The following is a 22,194-nucleotide window of genomic DNA, read 5'->3' as shown; positions in this document are numbered from 1 at the left end:
TATTTGGGTGCTAAGTTGTATGACCGAGCAATAAAGGGTTAAAGTTGCAAAATGCTGAATTGGAAGAAAATGGCCTGGTCACTAGGGGGGTGTAAACGTCCGGTTCTCAAGAGGTTAAAAACTTTACAGGGAAATGACAGGTAAATAATCACTTCAATGCTGGTAAACCTCCCCTGTGCAGATTCAGGTAATTATGCATCCATATATAGCTGACTGGTTCTCTATTAATGGTCTAGCAACACCCTGGTATGATTTATTCTATACGGTAACTGAGTCACATTTTACAGTGAGTCATCTGCACACGTCAGCATTACCGAACCGTAGAATGATAATGAGCAGAAGAGTTCCTCTTTTTCAGCCTTGAATTAAAGCGCACCTGAACTCAGAACTTCCCCTCTGCTCTAAAAGATAAGCAACAGCATAATGACCTTTAAGGAAAAACATTTCATTGTTACAGCTGATACAAATCCTGCAATAAATCTGCAGTGTGTCTACTTCCTACTTTTATGGAAGCAGACATATGGTTAACATCCTGTGCTTTCAAATGAGCTTATCTGCCGTGGCAGTCAGCTGTCACGAGAGAAATAAAGTTACAACTTGTGATTAGTCACAGATGAGGGGGAATTAGACCGGCTAAACTCTCTAAATACATACAGGGTGCATTTCTCTGTTTTCCTTCTGTCCTGTGCAAGAGTTCAGGTCCACTTTCAGCTACAGGTGTAGGTACTCTTTCATTGAAGGCATTTCCCTGTTAGATGTATGTTCTTATAAGAGTCAGGGCACTGGTGCTTGGTGACAGGTCCTCTTAGCAGATAATTCCTTGTGGCGGGGTGTTCTGAGAATACAGCAGTGAGATGGAGGGGTGGGGACTGTCGTAGGATGCTCTCTGACAGCTCAGCCTATCTGTGGCGCTGCAGGCGGATGTGGCAGCCCAGCTCGGCAGCGTTTGTGGGAAAGACCCTCTCAGAGAGCCAGAGATATGGCTGATCTCTCTCCAGGGAGGCGCATCCTCCTCACTGTGATGAGGGAATTATTTCCTCCGCTGTCACATAGGAGCTGCCCTGTGCAGCTTAGTGGTGGTTTTTTCAAAACCTTTTGTCCACTAGGTGTCTCGTGAGCTCCTGGGGGTGGGAGGGGCTACTGGTAAGAGTGAAAGGGCAACTGAAGTGAGGGCTATGGAGACTGACACATGTATTTCCTTTTAAACAATACCAGTTGCCTGGCAGTCCTGCTGATTTCTGCAGTATTGTCTGAATCATACACCTGGAACAAGCATTTGGCAAATCCAGTCAGATTTCCGTCTGGGGAGCACCTGATCTTAACTTGTTTAGGGTCAATGGATAAAAGTATTAGAGGAGTGGAAGAGGAACAGCAGGATAGCCAAGCAATCTGCATTCATTAAAAGTTCAGCCATAGAGCCTGGACAAGCATGCAGCAGATCAGGTGTTTCAGACTGGAGTCTGACTGCTTGTTTCAGGTGTGTGATTCAGACACTACTGATGCCCAAGAGTTCAGCAGGACAGCCAGGCAACTGGTATTGTAGATACCTCTCAGTTCAGGTGTCCTTTAAGAACTACCGGGTAATAATGAGGAGGGGAATAACCCTAAGGATGAATGCAGGAACCTCTCTATGTGGAGCCATCGTTATTCCTTTTCTTTTAGAGTCACTTCAGGTATAGGGTAAAGCCAGGGACTGGTGACATGTTGCCGCGGCTGGTGGCAGTGTTAATAAAGCGTGTCCGTCACGCCCGGGCCATTGACTCTTCCCTCTGTCTGTACTCCAGACACCAGCCTGCTCTCTGCAGGATGTGGAATTCACTCAGGAGCCGGAGAGGTATTGAGAAAAAGGGAGTGCCCCTGTTATGTCAACACGCCCTAGGCCTCGTCCTGCCACAGCCAAAGCATGAATAACACTTCACAGACTAGGTTGTGCCATCTCCTCACTAATTGGCCAGGACGGATTTGTGTAACGCTGCCCCCTCCTGGCGGGAGTGTTCACTGTAAGCAGACAACTGAGGTGACATTTGACATGAGACGCATATGTACAGTGCCTAGCACACAAATATCTAGGCTGTGTTCCTTTTTTTTTACTTTCACTGCCTGAAAGAGTTAAACATCAGGTATGCAAGTGACAGTTTCTATCCGGGTCAGACTGGGTAATGGCCCGTACTCACGGGCTGCAAAAGTGGCCTGTCGCCAGCACAGGTGAGCGTGTGGGCGACAGGCCGGCGACAGCTCCTCGCCAGGTCCCTCCGCGTACACACGCGGAAGAGGGACCAGCGGCGCGACGGAAGCTGTCGCCGACGTTCCTCCTCCCCCCGCCGGAAGCTCCGCATACCTCAATGGAGGTTGCTGTCGCTAGTCCGCGTACTCACGCGGACTAGCGACAGTTGCGGCGGAGTTGTGACCACGCTAATCGCCTGGCGACATCAGCGACGGGCGACAGTTCGGGGTGCGCGCCCGTGCGACGGCGCATACTCACGGGCGACCTGTCGCCGCAACATGCGCGCGCCGCGTGTTGCGGCGACAATTGTAGCCCTTGAGTATGGGCCATTAGACTATAGTCGTTACCCTCACGAATAAGTAATTACAGCCATAAAACACTTTCCTGTCAGTAAATGGCTTCTGAGAGCAGGAAAGAGGTAAAAAGGGTCAATAATCCATAGGTTTGAGCTCTGGCATACTTCAACGGAGGTGTCATTGAGCTGAGATCATGAAGCAGTAAAAACTTAAATACTAGATTTAAATATAAAATAATACTGTGGGATATCTTTAAAAAAAAAAAAAAAAAAAAAAGTGTCATTTTTAGGAGAAGGAGGATAGACACAATTTGTTTTTCTCGTTCGTTTATTTTCAGCTTGGATGTCCTTTAAAGTGGACTTGAACTCTTGCACAGGATAAGAGGAAAACGGAGAGAAATCCATCCTGTATGTATTTAGAGAGTTAACACTGTCTAACTCCCCACCATCTGTGACTAATCACAACTGTAATTTGATCTCTCAGCTGTGTTAGCAAGCTGCCTCAGCAGAGCAGCTAATTTGTAAACACGGGATGTTAACCCTATGTCTGCTTCCATGAATCAGGAAGTAGACACACTGCAGATTTATTGCACGATTTGTATCAGCTGTAACAAAGAAATGGTTTCACAGTGGGACGTTACAGGCGCATGTTAGAGCAGCCTGTAACGCAGCCCAACTCACAGTAATGAAAAATCAATGGGGCTGTTCACAGTGCCCACGTTGCGTTACATTGTAACCCAGCACATCCGTTGAGAGTGCTGCATGCTGTGCATTATGTGCGGCTAAGCCGCGTTAGACTGTTTGCACATGCTCAGTAGTGTTGGGGAGGAGTGGAGAGCGGCCAGGCACATGGCTAATTAATATTCACTGCACGGTGTGACGTGCAGTGTTTACTTCCTGGAGCGGCCGCTCTGTGCGGCGATTGGCTGGGCGGGACCACGTGATGCCGCATGCGTCCAAGAGTACGCATCACGGCATCACGGACGCCAGAGTGAGCTGCACAACGCGGCTCACTCCGAAGTCCACATCGAAGAGCACCAGGTGTTGCGTTAGGGGCACGTTATGTGCCCTATAACGTCCCCTAAAACGCAATGTCCTGGTGTGTAACTAGCATAAAGGTTATTATGCTGTTGCTTATTTTTTAGAGCAGAGAGGAAATTCTGAGTTCATGTCCCCTTTAAGACACCAGTCATGTACATGAGGCCTCTGCAGCAGATATATGCCCTGCAGTTTTCCAGTAACTGAAACGTTTCCCAGAGTCGTTACCAATCCGCTCGCTCAGCTGTTTGTTCTAGAAATATACATTTGCAACTTGTAATAGCAGTGCAATCAGCATGGCAGATCAGCAGACAGGGGCGTAACTAGGCCCCACCGGGCCCCCCCTGCAGATTTTCAGAGCGGGCCCCCCCTCCCCCTTCCGGAAGTGACGTCAGCCGCTAGAGGGAGAAGTCTCCGATGGAACGCACGGAAGCAGGTATGTATCTGCCCGCCGCTGCCCACCACAGCCCCACACACTTACGAGCTGGAGGGGAGCGCAGAGGGGAGAGCCCCGAGGTGAGGGAGAGGGGGGAACTACCCCTCTCCCCGCCGACTGTGGGCAAGGCTTTCCCCTCATGCTGCCACCCCTCCAGCACCCACAAAACGGCCCCGAGCGGGCCCCAGGGGGTTCTCCCCCGCGGGCGCAGAGGCTGCAGGGCCTATTCCTACGCCCCTGTCAGCAGAACTGGAAGAGCAGCATTGGCGTGCGCTGCACAATGCTGGGGGGAACTGTAGTGAAAATTACATAATGAATAAAATTGCTTATTGTTTACAATATTCATTTATAGATTATTTAGTCAGTGTTTGCCCATTGTAAAATCTTTCCTCTCCCTGATTTACATTCTGAAATGTATCACTGGTGGTGACATCATTAGCTCTGCCAGGTGGTTTGTGCGTAATGTTCGTTACTGAGAGTTCTATGCACCGAGGGAGATACTTACTGCTTGCTTGGCAGTTGGATAAGCTGTTATTTCCCACAAGGCAAAGACAGGCAGGAAACTGTCAGGACCATGGTCATGACATCACATTGTGGGAGGGGTTTCACCACAATATCATCCATACAGACCCCCCTAATGATCTATTAGAGAAAAGGTAAAGATTTCTTGTGGGAAAGGGGGTATCAGCTACTGATTGGGATGAGTTTCAATCCTGGGTTACAGTTTCTCTGAGTTTTGTCGCTGTTGGTGTTTCCATTACAGTGTCGTCCCCTCAATTCCTGCTGTTAGTTGTCTCTGTATGGCTGAACACACACCATACAATCTTGGTTGTTCAATCTTACCACTTTCATGTAGTATAAGAGCTTATCCAATCAATCATTCAAGGAATTTTCAATCTGTTGGCCCTTATACTACATAGATTTGGTAAATCTGTACAACCAAGATTGTATGGTGTGTGTTGAGCTTATCTAGGACGGAAAGTGACAGGAAGTCTTGTTGTTCGGGACACAGAAATCGCACACACTAAAAGTGCCCATTAGCGATACAATATTTTACTTAGATGCATCATGTGATCAGATTGGCAGGATTGTAAATAATTGGAAGGTAAGTATTGGTTGTTCCCATAAACAAGTCAATCAGGGCACTTTCTCTCTCTTCAGATACAATTGTAAAATCGTACACATACACGGGTAGATGAGGCGGCGATGTGGCTCATCAATCGAGCCGCTGATGCGGCTCGATTGATAAGATCCGACAGGTTGGATCTTGCTACCGCCGATTCCCTGCTTGTTCCCCGCGAGGGGATAATGGCAGGGAATCGAGCGGAAGATAAGTGGCGCCGGTGGGGAATCGAATCCGGGTACGCGTGGGGATGCGGAAGAGGCGATCCAGCGGCTAATCGAGCCCGCGGATCGCCTCCACATCTCCCCGTTTAGACGGGGCTTAACATTCCGATCGACCACAGAATCAATTTTCTTCACATACTGTGTTTTTGTTTTTGTTTTTTTCTTTTTTTTTTGCAGTTTGAAAAAAATCTGATCAAATGATTGGATCTGAAGAAAATATTGTACCATTAAGGGGCATCTTAAGGCCTCGTTCATAGTAGCAAAAGCAGATGGTCAAGCGTTTTGTACACAAGATATCCCATTCTATGAATGGTTCAGCGACTGCGTTTTTCCGGAAGCGCGCATTGCACTGCTGCACGGCCCATGGTGTGAACGTCAAACACCGCAGTCTATGCACTCGATTTTCTTGCATATGGCACATCATATGCGTTGCTGAAATGCTCACAGCAATGCGTATAGCGTGAACGAGGCCTAAAAGCGGCATTACCCTTTAAATATGGACATCCTGCTTTTAGCAGCTCAGGAAATATCCTGGCTGGAGCCCTCACAGGACGGGTGTTTATTTCTGGGCTTCTGTTTGTGCGTATGAGAGGAAATAGCAGGCCTGAGAAGTAGTAGGCCCGAACCCACCCTCTCCTGTTACCGTAGTAACACCAACACAAATCTCCCTCCTCACAAGTGTTTCCATATTGGTCACAGGCTGCAGTGATGAGTCATGGGATACTGGGATAAATCCGTATACTCCGCCGCCCAGCGACGCCATTAACCCTCCAGAAGTCGTCATGGCTCGGAGAGGACTGTGGAATATTCATGAGAGTTAATAGGGCGATTTCACTGTTTTTTCTATTAAGAATGGAAATATTTTCCACATACCGTACATTGGAAAGTCCCCATTTCACGTTGGTAGTAAAACGAAAATTCCCCAAATATTTTGTGCTTTTCTCCTTTTGTCTGGCCATAAGACACCAAATCTTCAGATCGTACGGTCTACAATCTCTCAAGTGAGCAATATTTATTTTATACCATTTTTTTAGTCATAGGCACGTCACCCCCAGTGTGTATGCCATAAGCTGTCACACCGTGTTTATAGTGATAGTAAACTAGCTGCAGTTTGTGCTGATCACTGAATTGAAGCTATGCTTATAGTTTCTACAGGGTTAAAGGAGAACTGTAGTGAGAAGAATACGGAGGCTGCCATATTTCTTTCGTTTTAAGCAATACCAGTTGCCTGGCAGCTCTGCTGGTCTATTTGGTTGCAGTAGTGTCTGAATCACACCAGACACAAGCATGCAGCTAATCTTGTCATATCTGTCAAAATTTTCAGAAACGCCTGATCTCCTGCATGCTTGTTCAGGGCCTATGGCTGAAAGTATTAGAGGCAGAGGGATTAGCAGGATAGCCAGGCAACTGGTATTGCTTAAATGGAGACAAATATGGCAGCCTCCATATACCTCTCACTACAGTCTTCCTTTAAACTGACATCTGTTTTCTGGTCATCTGCTAAACTTTCTGGAAGCTTGAAAGGTGAGATTTAACCACTGATGCTTCCATAAAGACAGGGCCGGCGCTACCATGAAGCAGATTGAATCGCGTGATTCTGGGCAGCAGACTGTAGAGGGCAGCATCAGCTCTACACTCAGCTGATCTTTTTCAATCTCGCCCTCTGCTGTATATTCCAGCCACCATACTGTCCCTTACACCTTCTACACACCTATTGACAGTATACCCTAACCCCCTATACCCTTCCCTTATTCCCACAACATAACCCCCCCCCCCCCCCCCCATGTTAATGCTTTGATTTGCTTTGGCAATGCTAAATGTATTTGGTCCTGCCAAAAAAGTTTTTGGGGATTTGGATAAGCACTGGATTTAAGGGGGCCACTATCGATTCAATTTCTAGCGAAAAATCGTTTGAGCAATCAGAAATTCTAATCGGAAGTGAAATATTGTAATACATCGTTCACTACACCATCAATGAAGCAATCTTTGCTTCCTATCTATCACAACCAACAGGAAAATCCAAATTTTGCTTCTACGAAAATTCATTCGGACGACATTTTTTTCACTCATTCACAATCGATTGTGTGCACCAACAAAGATTATTTACAACCAATCCGATCCAAATTTCTTATCGCTCAAACGATTTTTCGCTAGAAATTGGACCGTTAGTGGCCACCTTAAGATCCAGTTTATTTCTGTGCATGTATGACTGAGGAAAGCATTGTGTGTGTGTGTGTGTGTGTGTGTGTGTGTCTGTGTGTGCGTGTGTGCTGCCCCAGCCAGCCACCTTTAGCTGTTGGCACCCAGCCTCCCCCTACACATGTTCAGCCAGCCAAACACTTATCAGCACCCATTCACTCACCCATCAACATCCAGGCAGAAGCAGGTAAAAAAAAAAAAGGGCTCCGCCATAGAGCTTAATGTAAAAAATATATATAATCCGTGTTTTCCTGGAGGGGGGAGTGCATCCTTCCAAGTTTGCTTCGGGCAGCACAAAGTCTAGCACCTGCCTTGTATAAAGAGGACCTGTCAGTCAGTTGCCCTCTAGTGACAGCAATAAAAAAAAAATGTAATAATACAGTCTAGGAATGGGGAAAAACGGGAAATGTGAATGGATTTCTCACTCGAATGGGGAAAAAAAGCTTTCAGTTTTTCAGGGCAACTGATCGTTTTTTATCGAATTGCTGTACAATTGTATAATTATATTGTATTATGTGTGGCCACTTTTAGGAAGGATTTCTAAACTCCCATTGTCTCTCTGCAACAGAAAAGTGAGAGAAAACCCTTTATCCTGGGGACACAGACAGTAGTAAAAACCTAATAGAAGGTCCAACTGTTACTTGTCTGGTCAAAGTAAAAGGAGAAGTTTAGGTGAAGATTTTTTTTTTTTTTTTAATTAATAAAAAAAAAATAATGCACAGACTGATAGACCCTCATCTCCTATTCTGCAGCTTCTATCTGCTTTCTAACGTTCCCCCCACCTCTACCACTATCCAAACCATTCCTTCATACTGCAGATTGATGCCAGCTATGACAGGATATCTGTCAGCAGGGGGGCGTGGTTTTCACTCACAGTGCCATCCCTGCTATGTGCCCATGTGATTAAAGGGGCGTGTTTTAGATTGCCTGTGTGTAAGCAGTGCGCTGGAGGTCACCGAACAAGGATGAAAAAAAAGTGTATTTCACAAAACTTTTTTCATAATTCATTAAAAATAATGTTCTATGAAATGTATCTTTTGAGCTGTGCTTGAACTGCGGGGTTTAGAACAGAAGTATCTTCGTCCGGAGTTTGTTGTATGTTCGCAGCTATATTATGAACAGGCAGCGTATCTGGGTAATATAGAGCCTATGGAAAACACTGAAACTGCGTTTCCCCCCCCCCCCTCCCTTCCCCGGTCAGAGCCCCCCTCCCCTCAAAAACACTTTCTTGTGTACATGTTATGGTTGCCTTCATTTTTCATCTCGGTATAATGCTGAAGTTACTCTTTTGGAAAGATTCTTCTGCCCTCTTTTCTAACACTAAGCCAAGTGCGCCCTACAAGCATAAGTTAAGTAGCCATGTGTCCCCCCGATAACAGCAATAATCTGATCTGAGGTTTGAGTGACACGAAGGTACAGGGGCAGGCATGGCAGCGCAGCACAGGAGCAGGCATTGCACCCTTGGTGCTGCATCGCCCATGCCATGAGCCATGCCTGCACCCCTCTAGATACGCCTCTGTCTCTACAATCTCCTACATGAATGTTTCATGCCAGATCTGGCTCATTTCCTCGTCATTCTGCAGATCAGTAATCTAATTACACAAGGCCTAATTAGATCAGCTCCAGTCTGCGTTGTCTCCACGGCAGAGATATGTGGGCGGCTCCGCAGAACCGTCGGCTGCCTAATGTTTATTCTGTTCAGAATCTGAATTCAGGGCAGGGCGCGATTTCTCATACAGGCGAGTCTCTCCATTGATGCTGCCGTTCAGAGTCTGGCTGAGAGTAAAACTGGCAAATCTCCGCGGCAGAAGACGGGCGATAAGTCACGCACGAGACGTGGCATTTGTAGGGCGTCCCAACCCTTCCTGGCCGAATGTGCGACATCCAGCCGTGTGCCCGTAGGTACGCGCCGTGCAGAACTCCGCAGGGGATTTGTGCACAGTGTATTTGGTGAATTACAATCCCTCATAAGCTCACTCCAACCTGAATAATTACCAATACCTTCTGTTCTAAGAAGGCAAAGTGTTTTTGTTTTGCAGAGCATTTTAGTAAGGAGGCCTTTTGGTCCTTTGCAGAGTTTTGGCTCACCATGAGCTTGCTGGGTACCCTGGAACGCAGCATAATTCTGCATAATAAAAAGCCTCAGTGGGAGGCGGCACTGCACAGCAATATATAGCTATAGGAAGTGTTTCTATTGCTGAAGCCAGGATATTTAGCTTAAAAGTGGGTATCCTGAACAATTTACTGCAGTCTACTCCTGTATACAGTGTTACAGGGCCTCTTTGAAGGGAACCTTAACTGAGAGCGATATGGATGTTTTCTTTTAAACAATACCAGTTGCCTGGCACTTCTGCTGATCTCTTTGGCTGTAGCAGTGGCTGAATCGCACACCTGAAACAAGCCGGCAGCTAATCCAGTCTGACCTCAGTCAGAGCACCTGATCTGCATGCTTGTTCAGGGGCTGTGGCTAAAAGTATTAGGGACACAGGATCAGCAGGAGAGTCAGGCAACTGGTATTATTTTAAAAGGGAAAATCCACATCCTTCTCAATTTAGGTGCCCTTTAACCTCCCTGGCGTTCTAGTAAAATCGCCAGGGAGGCTGCGGGAGGGTTTTTTTTTAATAAAAAAAAAACTATTCCATGCAGCCAACTGAAAGTTGGCTGCATGAAAGCCCACTAGAGGGCGCTCCGGAGGCGATCTTCTGATCGCCTTCGGCGGCCAGAAGTAACATGGAAGGCCGCAATGAGCGGCCTTCCGTGTTTCGCTTACCTCGTCGCCATGGCGACGAGCGGAGTGACGTCATGGACGTCAGCCGACGTCCTGACGTCAGCCGCCTCCGATCCAGCCCTTAGCGCTGGCCGGAACTTTTTGTTCCGGCTACGCTGGGCTCAGGCGGCTGGGGGGACCCTCTTTCGCCGCTGCATGTGGCGGATCGCCGCGCTGCAGCGGCGATCAGGCAGCACACGCGGCTGGCAAAGTGCCGGCTGCGTGTGCTGCTTTTTATTTGTGCCAAATCGGCCCAGCAGGGCCTGAGCGGCAGGCTCCGGCGGTACTGGACGAGCTGAGCTCGTCCAGACCGCCCAGCAGGTTAAATCCACTTCAGTTTATGATCAATTAAGATGTTGTTTTTGTCTAATCGATCATCTTATTGGTCAAAGAAATTGTACAATGTATGGCTACCAGCATAACAACTTGTCCAGCTTGTCTATCCGTTAAGCAGTGCAGCCATTCTACCTTATCTCACAAGGATTAACGACGCAGGTAGTGGCTCCATCTAGTGTAGGAGGAAGCCCTGCAGTCTGGCTGTTACTGCCTGAAGGGGGCTCTTCTCCATTTCACTTCCTGCGCCAGAATGATTCCAGCCATGATTCACTGCCCCCCCCCCCCACACCCACACACACCCCCAGCCTTTTCCTGTTATGGAGCAAGTCACGGCCCGCTTTCCAGGCCTAACAGGCCCAGCGCCCTGGGGCGACATGTGTCACCAACCTCTCCGACTTTCACCTGAGATCTGGGCGTTTCCCCTCCTCCTGTAAACAGATGAGGGAGGGCGGGGGATTGGCTGGGCTGGTTGGACCGCAGTCCTTAGATTTATGAGGTGGAAATCTCATCTACAGAAACAATGGCCGAAGACTGGGGCTGGAATGTGCCTCTCTATCTGCATTATTGTGCCTTCAAACCAAACCTCAAAATATAAATAGATACCGCCTCATATAGTAATCAAAGGAAGTTTAAACAGTAGAGGGCGCTCTACTGTTTAAACTTCCTGCCGGGCAGGAAGAAGTGAATCATGCTGGAGCCGGAGACCAGAGCGGAGAAGACAGCGGAGAGAGACCCGGGAGTCGCGCCGGCGGAGCAGGTAATGTATGCGGGGGAGCGGCGGCAGCAACACCACCACAACAGATTGTGATCGGTTTCAGGCTGAAATCGGTTCACAATCTGTTTGCAGTAAAGGCAGCCATACGATCCCTCTCTGATCAGATTCGATCAGAGAGGGATGTATCTGTTGGTCGAATCTGATGGCAAATCGACCAGTGTATGGCCACCTTTAATGTCAGATTTCTACTACTTACTGTGATTGACAGCAACATAGAAGAAAAGTCATTTATGGCTCATTTTACTCTGTGAGAAATGTACTTATTTGTATGTAAGATTATCGTGACACTTCCTCTTTAAAGAGAACCTTCAGCCTAAACAAACATACTGTCATTAAGTTACATTAGATATGTTAATTAAAATAGGTAATATAATCTCTTACCCACTCTGTTTTAAAAGAACAGGCAAATGTTTGTGATTTCATGGGGGCAGCCATCTTTTTACTTGAAAGGAGGTGACAAGGGAGCATGAGACAGTTCCAACTGACCTGTGTCCTGATCACCCCTCCCAGCTGCACGTGCTAGGCAATGAGAACAACAATATCAGAAATCCCATCATGCACAGTATCAGGGGAAAAATGCCCGGGCAGTTTTCTTTGATTGGGCGGAGCTTAGCTTCTATGCAGCTAAAAATTAGGCTTAGGTAAGAAAAACAAAGTTCTGATGTTGTGTTAAAGAAACACCAAGCCTTTTCAGTGCTGCTGAGTAGATTTTTAGTCTGGAGGTTCACTTTAAGGACAAATCCCAATGCTAAAACCACGTTAAAACAGGAGCAGTTGCCAGCCACACACAGAGAACGAGATAATGTTTAGTCACAAGTATCAATATATCAACAGCCTCTCAAGGCTATTGATATATTGAAGTGAAAGGGATATGGAGGCTGCCGTATTTTTTTCCTTTTAAAGTGCTACTGAAGCCATCATAAAAAAGTTAGATACCCCCTATGGAGCAGGAAGTCTGCGCGTCCCATAGATCCTTCCCTGGGTTCTCTGTGTCCTTATTCCAGCACTGTCATCCTCGTTGCAGTTTATATAACCAACTGGTTGAGTTTATCTTTGGATATCCTTAGAAGGATTTAAAGAGAACCAGAGATGAAGCACCCTCTTGTATTTTACCTTATAAATCAGTGGGAACATGACAGTAAACACCGAATCTGCTCTTTGTTTCATTGTTCTCTGTTTAATCTGACTGTTACCACCTCTGATAAGAATCCCCGACTAAGCACTCAGTCTAGCTTTGCTACGGAAAGATTGTAGCTGAGTCTGTCTTCTCTGGTGTCTTTTCAAGCCCAAGCCTGCCCCCTTGTGGCTCTGCTATAATGACTCAGCAATAATCATTCCCAGCAAAGCCAGACTGAATGCTCAGTCCGGGATTCTTATCACAGCTGATAACAGACACTATTAGCAGTGAGGATGAAACAAAGAGCATGGTAAGTGTTTTCTCTAATGTTCTTACTGATATATATGGTAAAATACGCAAGGGTGCTTCGTCTCTGGTTCCCTTTAAGGCTTGTACTCGCCTTGTCCCCGTGATTCTTACAACAATCGGCAATATTTTTTTCGAGTGATGCGCAATGGTTTCCACAATCTCGAGATGTGGGTACGAGTGCGCGATTATGCAGACAACCCTTTGCGACGCGTGATAACTGCTGTCATGGCGGATCAGACCTTTAAGATCCCCGATGACTCCCGCGCAACTCAGAACTTCCTCTCTGCTCTAAAAGATAAGCAACAGCATGATAACCTTTAAAGAAAAATAATTTATTTGTTGTAGCTGATGCAGATCCTGCAATAAATCTGCAGTGTATCTACTTCCTGCTTTCATGGAAGCAGACGTAGGGTTGGCATACTGTATTTACAAATTAGCTGCTCTGCCGAGATTGCCGGCTGAGCTGAGAGATCAAATTCCAACTTGTGATTAGTCACAGAGGATGCAGAATTAGACAGGCTAAACTCTCTAAATATATACAGGGTGCATTTCTATATGTTTTCCTTCTGTCCTGTGCAAGAGTTCAGCTCCACTTTAAGAGGGGCATTTCAGGACGAGGTAGAGGAGCTAGCAATCAGTCAGTGGACATATTGAGAGCCTCATGCAGAACGATGACGTTGGCGTACTCGGGAGGCGTTCTTCTCCTCGCCAGTAATCTTCTGTATAAAAACAGCGCTGGGCTCGCCTCGATGGCGTGGAAATCCAGGCTGAAGGGGAACAGATCTGTTTTTGCGCTGGAACCGCGCCACGCAACGCATTACTGGAAACGCGGCTCTTCTGTCAATATTTATGCTAAAAATACCAGGAATGCACTTTCTATGCCTTGTCCCGGGACCCCCCTCGAGCTGGATCCTCTGCCGTCCCCAGAGCCGGGTTATCTTACAGGAAAATATCGATTTCTGCAGTGTTACTTCTTCAGAGGCCAATGTGACACGAGTGACTTTGCAGTAATTTGTCATTTGCCGCGTCATGCCGACGGCGTCTTTCGTTTACTTCAGTGTCTCTCGTTTCCTGAGGCAGAGGAGAAAGCATTTGTTTTAGTATATTTATTTTGTGTAATTTATTATTGATTTATAAAGCGCCAACATATTCCGTGGCGCTGTACAAAGTAAGAAACCAACATGGGGTACATAATAATACAGACAATGGTGTACAACACCAATATACAAGATACAGAATTGGTAATTACAGTGACAAAGTAATATGAATAAAATGTGTAACAAGTTCCAAGACACAAAAGGTTGAGAGAACCCTGCCCTTGTGAGCTTACAATCGAAAGGAAAAGAGGGGAAACAAGGTGGGGAAGTATACAATAATCATACCTAGAGGCAGTGTGTTTTTAGGATATCTATAGTAGGAGTACAACTTGGCCAGAGGTGAAAGGGTAAATTGCCTAATGTAGAACGTATGCTTGGCGAGGTGGGAGAGGGACAGATGTGTTTAGGCAAGGGATTCCAGAGTAGGGGTGAAGCATGTGAGAAATCTTGAATATGTGAATGCGAGGAGGTGATTCTAGAGAAGTACAAAAGAAAGTCCCAAAAAAGTGACCTGAAAAAAAAAAACTTACCGTATATACTCGAGTATAAACCGACCTGAGTATAAGCCGATCCCCCAACTTTTACCTTAAAAAAACTGTAAAAAATGTTTGACCTGAGTATAAGCCAGGGATGGAAAAAGCCACAACACCACTTACAGCCATGGCAGGCCACAACCATATATTAGAAAAGCATCAGAAATTCAGCTGATTGCAATAATAAGCCAGAACATCGGCCTACAACGGAGATGGATATGCAAAGAACTCCTGTTGCAAAGCTTGGCATAAAGATAAAGCAAGGAATGCAGAGCCACATAGTCATGTATCTAAAACTTGATATGCAAGGATTCTCACCACTCAATAGACATTGCCCCTTTATTCCTTCCAAGGCTACAACTCAAGATGAGGTTAGCTGGGACCTCCTGTGTGTGGTGTCCCTCAGATGATTCACCACTGTGCATATAGTAGGGGCACTAGGGGTTACTCAGAGTAGTGACTCATGTATAAGCCGAGACCCCACACTTTTGGGCCACTTTTTTCAGCCCAAAAATTAGGCTTATACTTGAGTATATACAGTACCTATGAAAAAGGAAGGCTCTGGACCCCATAGCTCCTCCCCAGTCCTCTCTCTGTGCCCTCGGTTCACCGCTGTCGCCCATTCAAAATTGTCACCGTAGGGACTCCTCGGAAGACGTAGGAAAAGCTTGAGTCTCCACCTGTTTCCAAAGATCGGGTCATCCGTAATGCGTATGTGCAGACTCTCATGTGTGCAGTATGGATCTGCCCCTCTTTGTAAGTTCTCAGGGACATGGGTACTTCAGAGGCCTTTATGATGACTCCTGAAGGCATATTCAGTCTAGCTGGTCGTCTCATTTTGCCAGGGGGACAATGCTGGGACGGGGGCACTGAGAGAGTAATCCAAAATAAATCAGAAATCAAAGAAATATGTTATTTTGTTATGGAGTGCCCTCTAGTGGTGTAACTGTTATTTTCTAAGCAGAAGTGTAATGTAAAGTTGGCTGTACTCTATCTAGCACAGGGGTGCCAATTGCATAAATCGTGATCTACCAGTAGATTGCAAAGGAGTTATGGGTAGGTCCCACACAACCCCCCCGAGTGATGTACACATCGTACTCTGTATCTTTGAGCCATACATTTAGAAGCATTAGGTGCTACTGCTGCTGATTACAATTTTCCGTACACTGAGCATGATTTTGTGACTCTATTTGTTCATGCACTGTTCTATTTGACTTACTGAGGAGGGCTCTATGATATGTATCTGACTGGCAGCTTGTGGTAATCACTGATGGACTGCCGCTGTGCATGTGCTGCAGGTGTGGCTTGTGGTAATCACTGATGGGCTGCTGCTGTGCATGTGCTGCAGTTGTGGCTTGTGGTAATTACTGATGGGCTGCCACTGTGCATGTGCTGCAGTTGTGGCTTGTGGTAATAACTGATGGACTGCTGCTGTGCATGTTCTGCAGGTGTGGCTTGTGGTAATCACTGATGGGCTGCTGCTGTGCATGTGCTGCAGTTGTGGCTTGTGGTAATCACTGATGGGCTGCTGCTGTGCATGTGCTGCAGGTGTGGCTTGTGGTAATCACTGATGGGCTGCTGCTGTGCATGTGCTGCAGTTGTGGCTTGTGGTAATCACTGATGGGCTGCTGCTGTGCATGTGCTGCAGGTGTGGCTTGTGGTAATCACTGATGAGCTACTGCTGTGCATGTGCTGCAGTTGTGGCTTGTGGTAATCACTGATGGGCTGCCGCTGTGCATGTGTTGCAGGTGTGGCTTGTGGTAATCACTGATGGGCTGCTGCTGTGCATGTGCTGCAGTTGTGGCTTGTGGTAATCACTGATGGACTGCTGCTGTGCATGTGCTGCAGGTGTGGCTTGTGGTAATCACTGATGGGCTGCTGCTGTGTATGTGCTGCAGTTGTGGCTTGTGGTAATCACTGATGAGCTGCCACTGTGCATGTGCTGCATTTGTGGCTTGTGGTGATCACTGATGGGCTGCCGCTGTGCATGTGCTGCAGGTGTGGCTTGTGGTAATCACTGATGGACTGCCGCTGTGCATGTACTGCGGTTGTGGCTTGTAGTAATCACTGATGGGCTGCCACTGTGTGCTGCAGGTGTGGCTTGTGGTAATCACTGATGGGCTGCCACTGTGCATGTGCTGCAGGTGTGGCTTGTGGTAATTACTGATGGACTGTCGCTGTACATGTGCTACAGTTGTGGCTTGTGGTAATCACTGATGGACTGCCGCTGTGCATGTGCTGCAGTTGTGGCTTGTGGTAATCACTGATGGGCTGCTGCTGTGCATGTGCTGCAGTTGTGGCTTGTGGTAATCACTGATGGACTGCCGCTGTGCATGTGCTGCAGTTGTGGCTTGTGGTAATCACTGATGGGCTGCCACTGTGCATGTGCTGCAGGTGTGGCTTGTGGTAATCACTGATGGGCTGCCACTGTGCATGTGCTGCAGGTGTGGCTTGTGGTAATTACTGATGGACTGCTGCTGTGCATGTGCTGCAGTTGTGGCTTGTGGTAATCACTGATGGACTGCCGCTGTGCATGTGCTGCAGTTGTGGCTTGTGGTAATCACTGATGGGCTGCCACTGTGCATGTGCTGCAGGTGTGGCTTGTGGTAATCACTGATGGGCTGCCACTGTGCATGTGCTGCAGTTGTGGCTTGTAGTAGTCACTGATGGACTGCCTCTTTGCATGAGCTGCAGTTGTGGCTTGCATCTGTAAATAGATTCTTCCTCGTAGATCATTTCTAATTTTGTAATTTTTAAAGTAGCTCAAGTTGAAAAAGTGTAGTCTAGCAGATGGCTGCCCGATGTACCCAAAAGATAGATCCCTGTCTGATCGGATGGTACTCTGTAAAGTGCTGCAGAAGATGTCAGCACTATATAAATACGAAATAATAATAATATCTGTCTATAAGCGCCTTGATTAGCTGATGTGAAATGAATCCCTTGTGACACCAGCTACTTCCTGCTCCCCAGGCTTGTCTATGCTACAGAATGCAATATTGCCAGACAATTCAGTCTGTGCCCTGTACCCTGAACTGAGGGGGATGATGCAATCTAGGCATCAGTAGCGGCCACACCCACAGAGTTTGTTGCTGAGCCTCTTGCGCAAGTACTTCTGATCATGTGTTCAAAACATCAGGAAAAAATGATATCCACTGAATCTTCATTCATTTCACAGACGCTAAGCTGTTAGATGGTGATTTTAAATCTGTGTTTTGAGCTTTCAGGTTTTTTGTTTTTTTTTAATACTATAGATCTTCTATCTCCTTGTCGGCGTATTTATGCTTCACCGCTGTTTTGTGCGCCGTGCTTCATTCATTACGGCCAATCTTCGGGATGATATTTATCCCTTGGGGAGGGACGCGGTTGATATAAGCAGAGCCAGGCGCTCAGTCTCTGTATCACAGAGGTGATTGGACTATCAGCGGGCCGGATTGGGAGTGTTGCGGCACCTCCAGAAGCGGAATTGGCGTGAGGAGGGAGATTGTCAGGCCCCGGTATTGATCGCACCGCGGCTCCTGATCATTTATCCTCCCGCTTCCTGCCGCCATGTCTTCCAGTAATTGCATCTGGCGGAGGCAGGGGGATCGATAGAGAATGATTACACGGGACCCCGGGGGTGCAGGGAAGGTGAGATCAGGACAGGTGGGCCGGGCGCCTGGATTCCGCCTGCAGCAAATGATGCCTGCGGTTCACAGATGAGGGACTGTCAGAAAATCCCCGCAGGGAATCTATAATGTGCTTTACTGGAATGCTTACTGAGAAGCCATATTATTCATGTCTGCATGCTGGCTGCCATGACCGCTTCATATATGAATATGTAGCTCCTCCATCTGGAGTCTTACAGAGGGGTTTTTTTACGATTTAAAGTGGACCTGAACTCTTGCACAGGACAGAAGGAAAACAGAAGGAAAACACAGAGAAATGCACTCTGTATGTATGTATGTGTGTGTGTATCCATACACAAGTCCTGCCCAAGCTACATCTCTGACCTGGTCAGCAGATATACACCTGGCCGCCCACTTCGCTCCTCCAACAACCTCCTCTTAACCACCCCACGCATCTCGCACTCCCATGCACGACTGCAGGACTTCACTAGAGCTGCCCCCATCCTGTGGAACTCTCTCCCACTGCCCATCAGGCTCGCTCCCACCTTCAACACCTTCAAAAAAGCACTCAAAACTCACTTCTTCAAGGAGGCCTACATCAACTCAACACTGCCCTAATCCTTTCTGTCAATAACTTCTTGCTGCACCCCCTCCTTTTGTGTCACAAACCCCTCCCTCTAGATTGTAAGCCTTTGGCAGGGCCCTCTCCCCTTGTGTATCATACTTGACTGTGTGCACTTTACCCAGAATTTGGAACTTGTTACCACTACCACTCGAGTTTATGATCTGGCATTGTACTACTGTCTGCATTGTGTTGTGTATCTTATTGCTATTACCTTTATTGTTGTATCTATTGTCTATTACCTGTATTGTTCTGTCACCCCTGTTATCATTGTCTGTAACCTTATTTATTGTACAGCGCTGCGTAATATGTTGGCACTATATAAATCTAATAAATAATAATAATATGTACAGGGTGGGCCATTTAAATGGATGCACCTTAATAAAATGGGAATGGTTGGTGATATTAACTTCCTGTTTGTGGCACATTAGTATATGTGAGGGGGGGAACTTTTCAAGATGGGTGGTGACCATGGCGGCCATTTTGAAGTCGGCCATTTTGAATCCAACTTTTGTTTTTTTAATAGGAAGAGGGTCATGTGACACATCAAACTTATTAGGAAGTTCACAAGAAAAACAATGGTGTGCTTGTTTTTTTTGGTTGGATTCAAAATGGCCGCCATGGTCACCACCCATCTTGAAAAGTTTCCCCCCTCACATATACTAATGTGCCACAAACAGGAAGTTGATATCACCAACCATTCCCATTTTATCAAGGTGTATCCACATAAATGGCCCACCCTGTAGAGTTTAGCCTGTCTAATGCCTCCTCATCTGTGACTAATCACCACTGTAATTTGATCTCTCAGCTGAGTCAGCTCAGGAATCTTCTATGCCTTGGCAGAGCAGCTAATTTGTAAACCTCAGGATGTTAACCCTTTGTCTGCTCCCCGAAAGCAGGAAGTAGACACACTGCAGACTTATTGCAGGATTTCTATCAGCTGTAACAAAGAAACGTTTTTCTTTAAAGATTATTATGTTGTTGTGTATCTTTTAGACCAGGGAGGAGGTACTGAGTTCAGGTCCGCTTTAAAGAGGCCCTGTAGTGACATATAGTAGAATGCAGTAAACTGTTCAGGTTACCCACTTTTGCAGTGAGTTTTAGCATCAGAAACACTTCCATTATATATTGCTGCATATTGGTATGTAGCCCCACCCTCCCAGTGATGCTTAGCCTAGGCTGTTTAGCTATGTGGAATTCTGCTCCCAGAGCATTCTGGGCAATCAGGTGTTGTTTCTGCACACTTCGGAACACAAAGCAAACATATATTCCGCAGTGATGCACTTGCCAGCAGTAAATGTTGTGGCTAAAGGCCCATACACACGTCGGACTTTTGCGAACGACGGGTCGTTTGAACGTCCCGTCGTTCAGTCGTCCGCACGCCAAATCGGGCGTGTGTACAGACTGTCGTTCGGGTGATAAGACTGGTCTTGAGCGATCCGCCGGCCAAGAATGTATATCAGAATGTGGAAAGATTTTACAATAGGCAAACGCTGACTAAATTATTTAAAAATAAATAACAAATGTTATTCATTACATTATTTGCACTGCAGTTCCTCAATTAGACACATAACCACAGGTTTTTGGACTAAAGTAGAAGAGAGGCTCCCAAAAATATTTAATAACACAAAGTTCTAGGCGATGTACTGGTGGCCCTCAGCCACATCATTGTAGCGTGTTTTTACAGACTTGGTGACCTGAGCTTACCCAGAATCCTCTCTGTTTTGCAGGAACAAGAAGAAAGAGGCTGACTTGCTGGCCGCGCAGGGCCGCCTGAAGGACTTGGAGGCCCTTTTGAATTCAAAAGATGCAGCGCTATCCACAGCGCTGAGCGAGAAGCGGAACATAGAGGCGGAGCTACGGGACCTGAAAGCGCAAATCGCCAAGGTGAGTTATATCAGTCTGTGTAGAGGAGTAACGAAGTACAAGGCACAGCAACGGGGGGAACGAGGATAAAAGCAGATCCAGGTCTTCCTCTCGCCAAATAGGGCTGCTGTATTAGTATTATATATTTATAAAGTGCCAGCATATTCTGTGGCGCTGTACAGGGTAAGAAACAAACATGGGGTACACAATAATACAGACAATGGTATTCACCAATATACAAGATACAGAGCTGGTACAAATACAGAATCAGTTCAAAGTACAGAATTACTATGAATAAATGTGTATCAAATTCCAAAACACCAAAGGGTGAGAGAGCCCTGCCCTTGCAAGCTTACAATCAAGAAAGCCAAATAATGCATCATGGGAAGAATAGAAAAAAACAGCGCTTACTGATCATTTGTTGCTTGGGGATACCACATGACAGGTTGGTGTGGGACAGCTGTACAGAAGCTAGAACTTTGTATGAGACGATCATGAATGTTCAATTCTACCGATACTGGTGTCACGTGCTACAGCGCTTGTGGTGACGATACCGGAGGAGGATTTGCGTCAGATCATGGGGGGTCCTATGTATGTTCCCTGATGGCCGTCACCTGGGCGTAGGAGAAACTGCTCTCCCCATGCCAAGCAAAGTAGGGGAATGTAGCAAACATATTCCCCTACTGACTATCTAGCCCAGGGGTAGGGAACCTATGGCTCGGGAGCCAGATGTGGCTCTTTTGATGGCTGCACTGGCTCACAGACAAATCAGGGGTTGATTCCCTAAGCTACACTGCTTAAGCAGCGCAAGTAACATTTTCAGAGTAGGCACGCTGCTGCTGTAGCATGCACTACTAACTTACTCGCGCTCCCCCCAAAATGTATGTCTGCTCCAATTGTCCCACTCTGGATCCTGTCAGGTCCAGTGACTTTGAAGGACGAGATCCCCACACTTGGCCCAATAGGCTGTCACTTGACAGGCAGCCTATTGGGCACAGTGCGGGATCTCGTCCTACAAAGTGAACCGACCCCCAAGTCAGCCAGCTAATTGTACAAGCTGTTAGTCAGTATTTCTCCTGTCTGGCTCTCAGGGAAATTGCTGATGTTGCTGAAACCCAAGAGAAGCTGAAGACGTGTCTGACACTTCCACTGCACAGAGGATCAACTGTATACACATCACCATGGCAACAGGGACGTGAGCCCTCTTCTGCGCATGCACACTGTCCTAGTTTGAAATATACTGTATGGCTCTCAGGGAAACACATTTTAAAATATGTGGCGTTTATGGCTCTCAGCCAAAAAGGTTCCTGACCCCTGGTCTAACCTGTCCTTTTTGTGGTGTAATTTGGGGGCCGGCTATTGCCGGTACCGGAATTGCCGAGATTTCAGGAAAAATCCCCCTGCGCCGCTATAGCTGTAATAATGTTACGGTCTATGGCAGTAGTCCAGTCATGCGCTACGCGGTACTGTGTAGGCGCCAAAAAGACTTGGTACATAGAGTACACTTGGGGGCTGACCCGGTCGGCGCCAGCGCTAGCACGATTTCCAATAGATTTCATGCTGATCAGATTCAATCAGAGGGATCTGTTTGATGGTCAATCTGGTGGCAGATTGACAGGTGTATGGCC

At 46.8% G+C, this 22,194-nt stretch overlaps 1 protein-coding gene across 1 annotated transcript in view; it reads left to right on the top strand.

The window, feature by feature from the left end:
- LMNA (lamin A/C) overlaps positions 1 to 22,194 on the top strand; it is an 80,196-nt gene that overhangs the window by 34,047 nt on the left and 23,955 nt on the right. The window contains exon 2 of the mRNA XM_068252294.1: positions 20,431 to 20,587. Within this exon, the coding sequence (XP_068108395.1) occupies positions 20,431 to 20,587 (157 nt within the window). The remainder of the gene's footprint in view (positions 1 to 20,430; positions 20,588 to 22,194) is intronic.

This window comes from Hyperolius riggenbachi, chromosome 9, assembly GCF_040937935.1.
Source record: "Hyperolius riggenbachi isolate aHypRig1 chromosome 9, aHypRig1.pri, whole genome shotgun sequence".
NCBI lineage: Eukaryota > Metazoa > Chordata > Amphibia > Anura > Hyperoliidae > Hyperolius > Hyperolius riggenbachi.
This window is presented reverse-complemented; position numbering and strand designations above follow the sequence as displayed.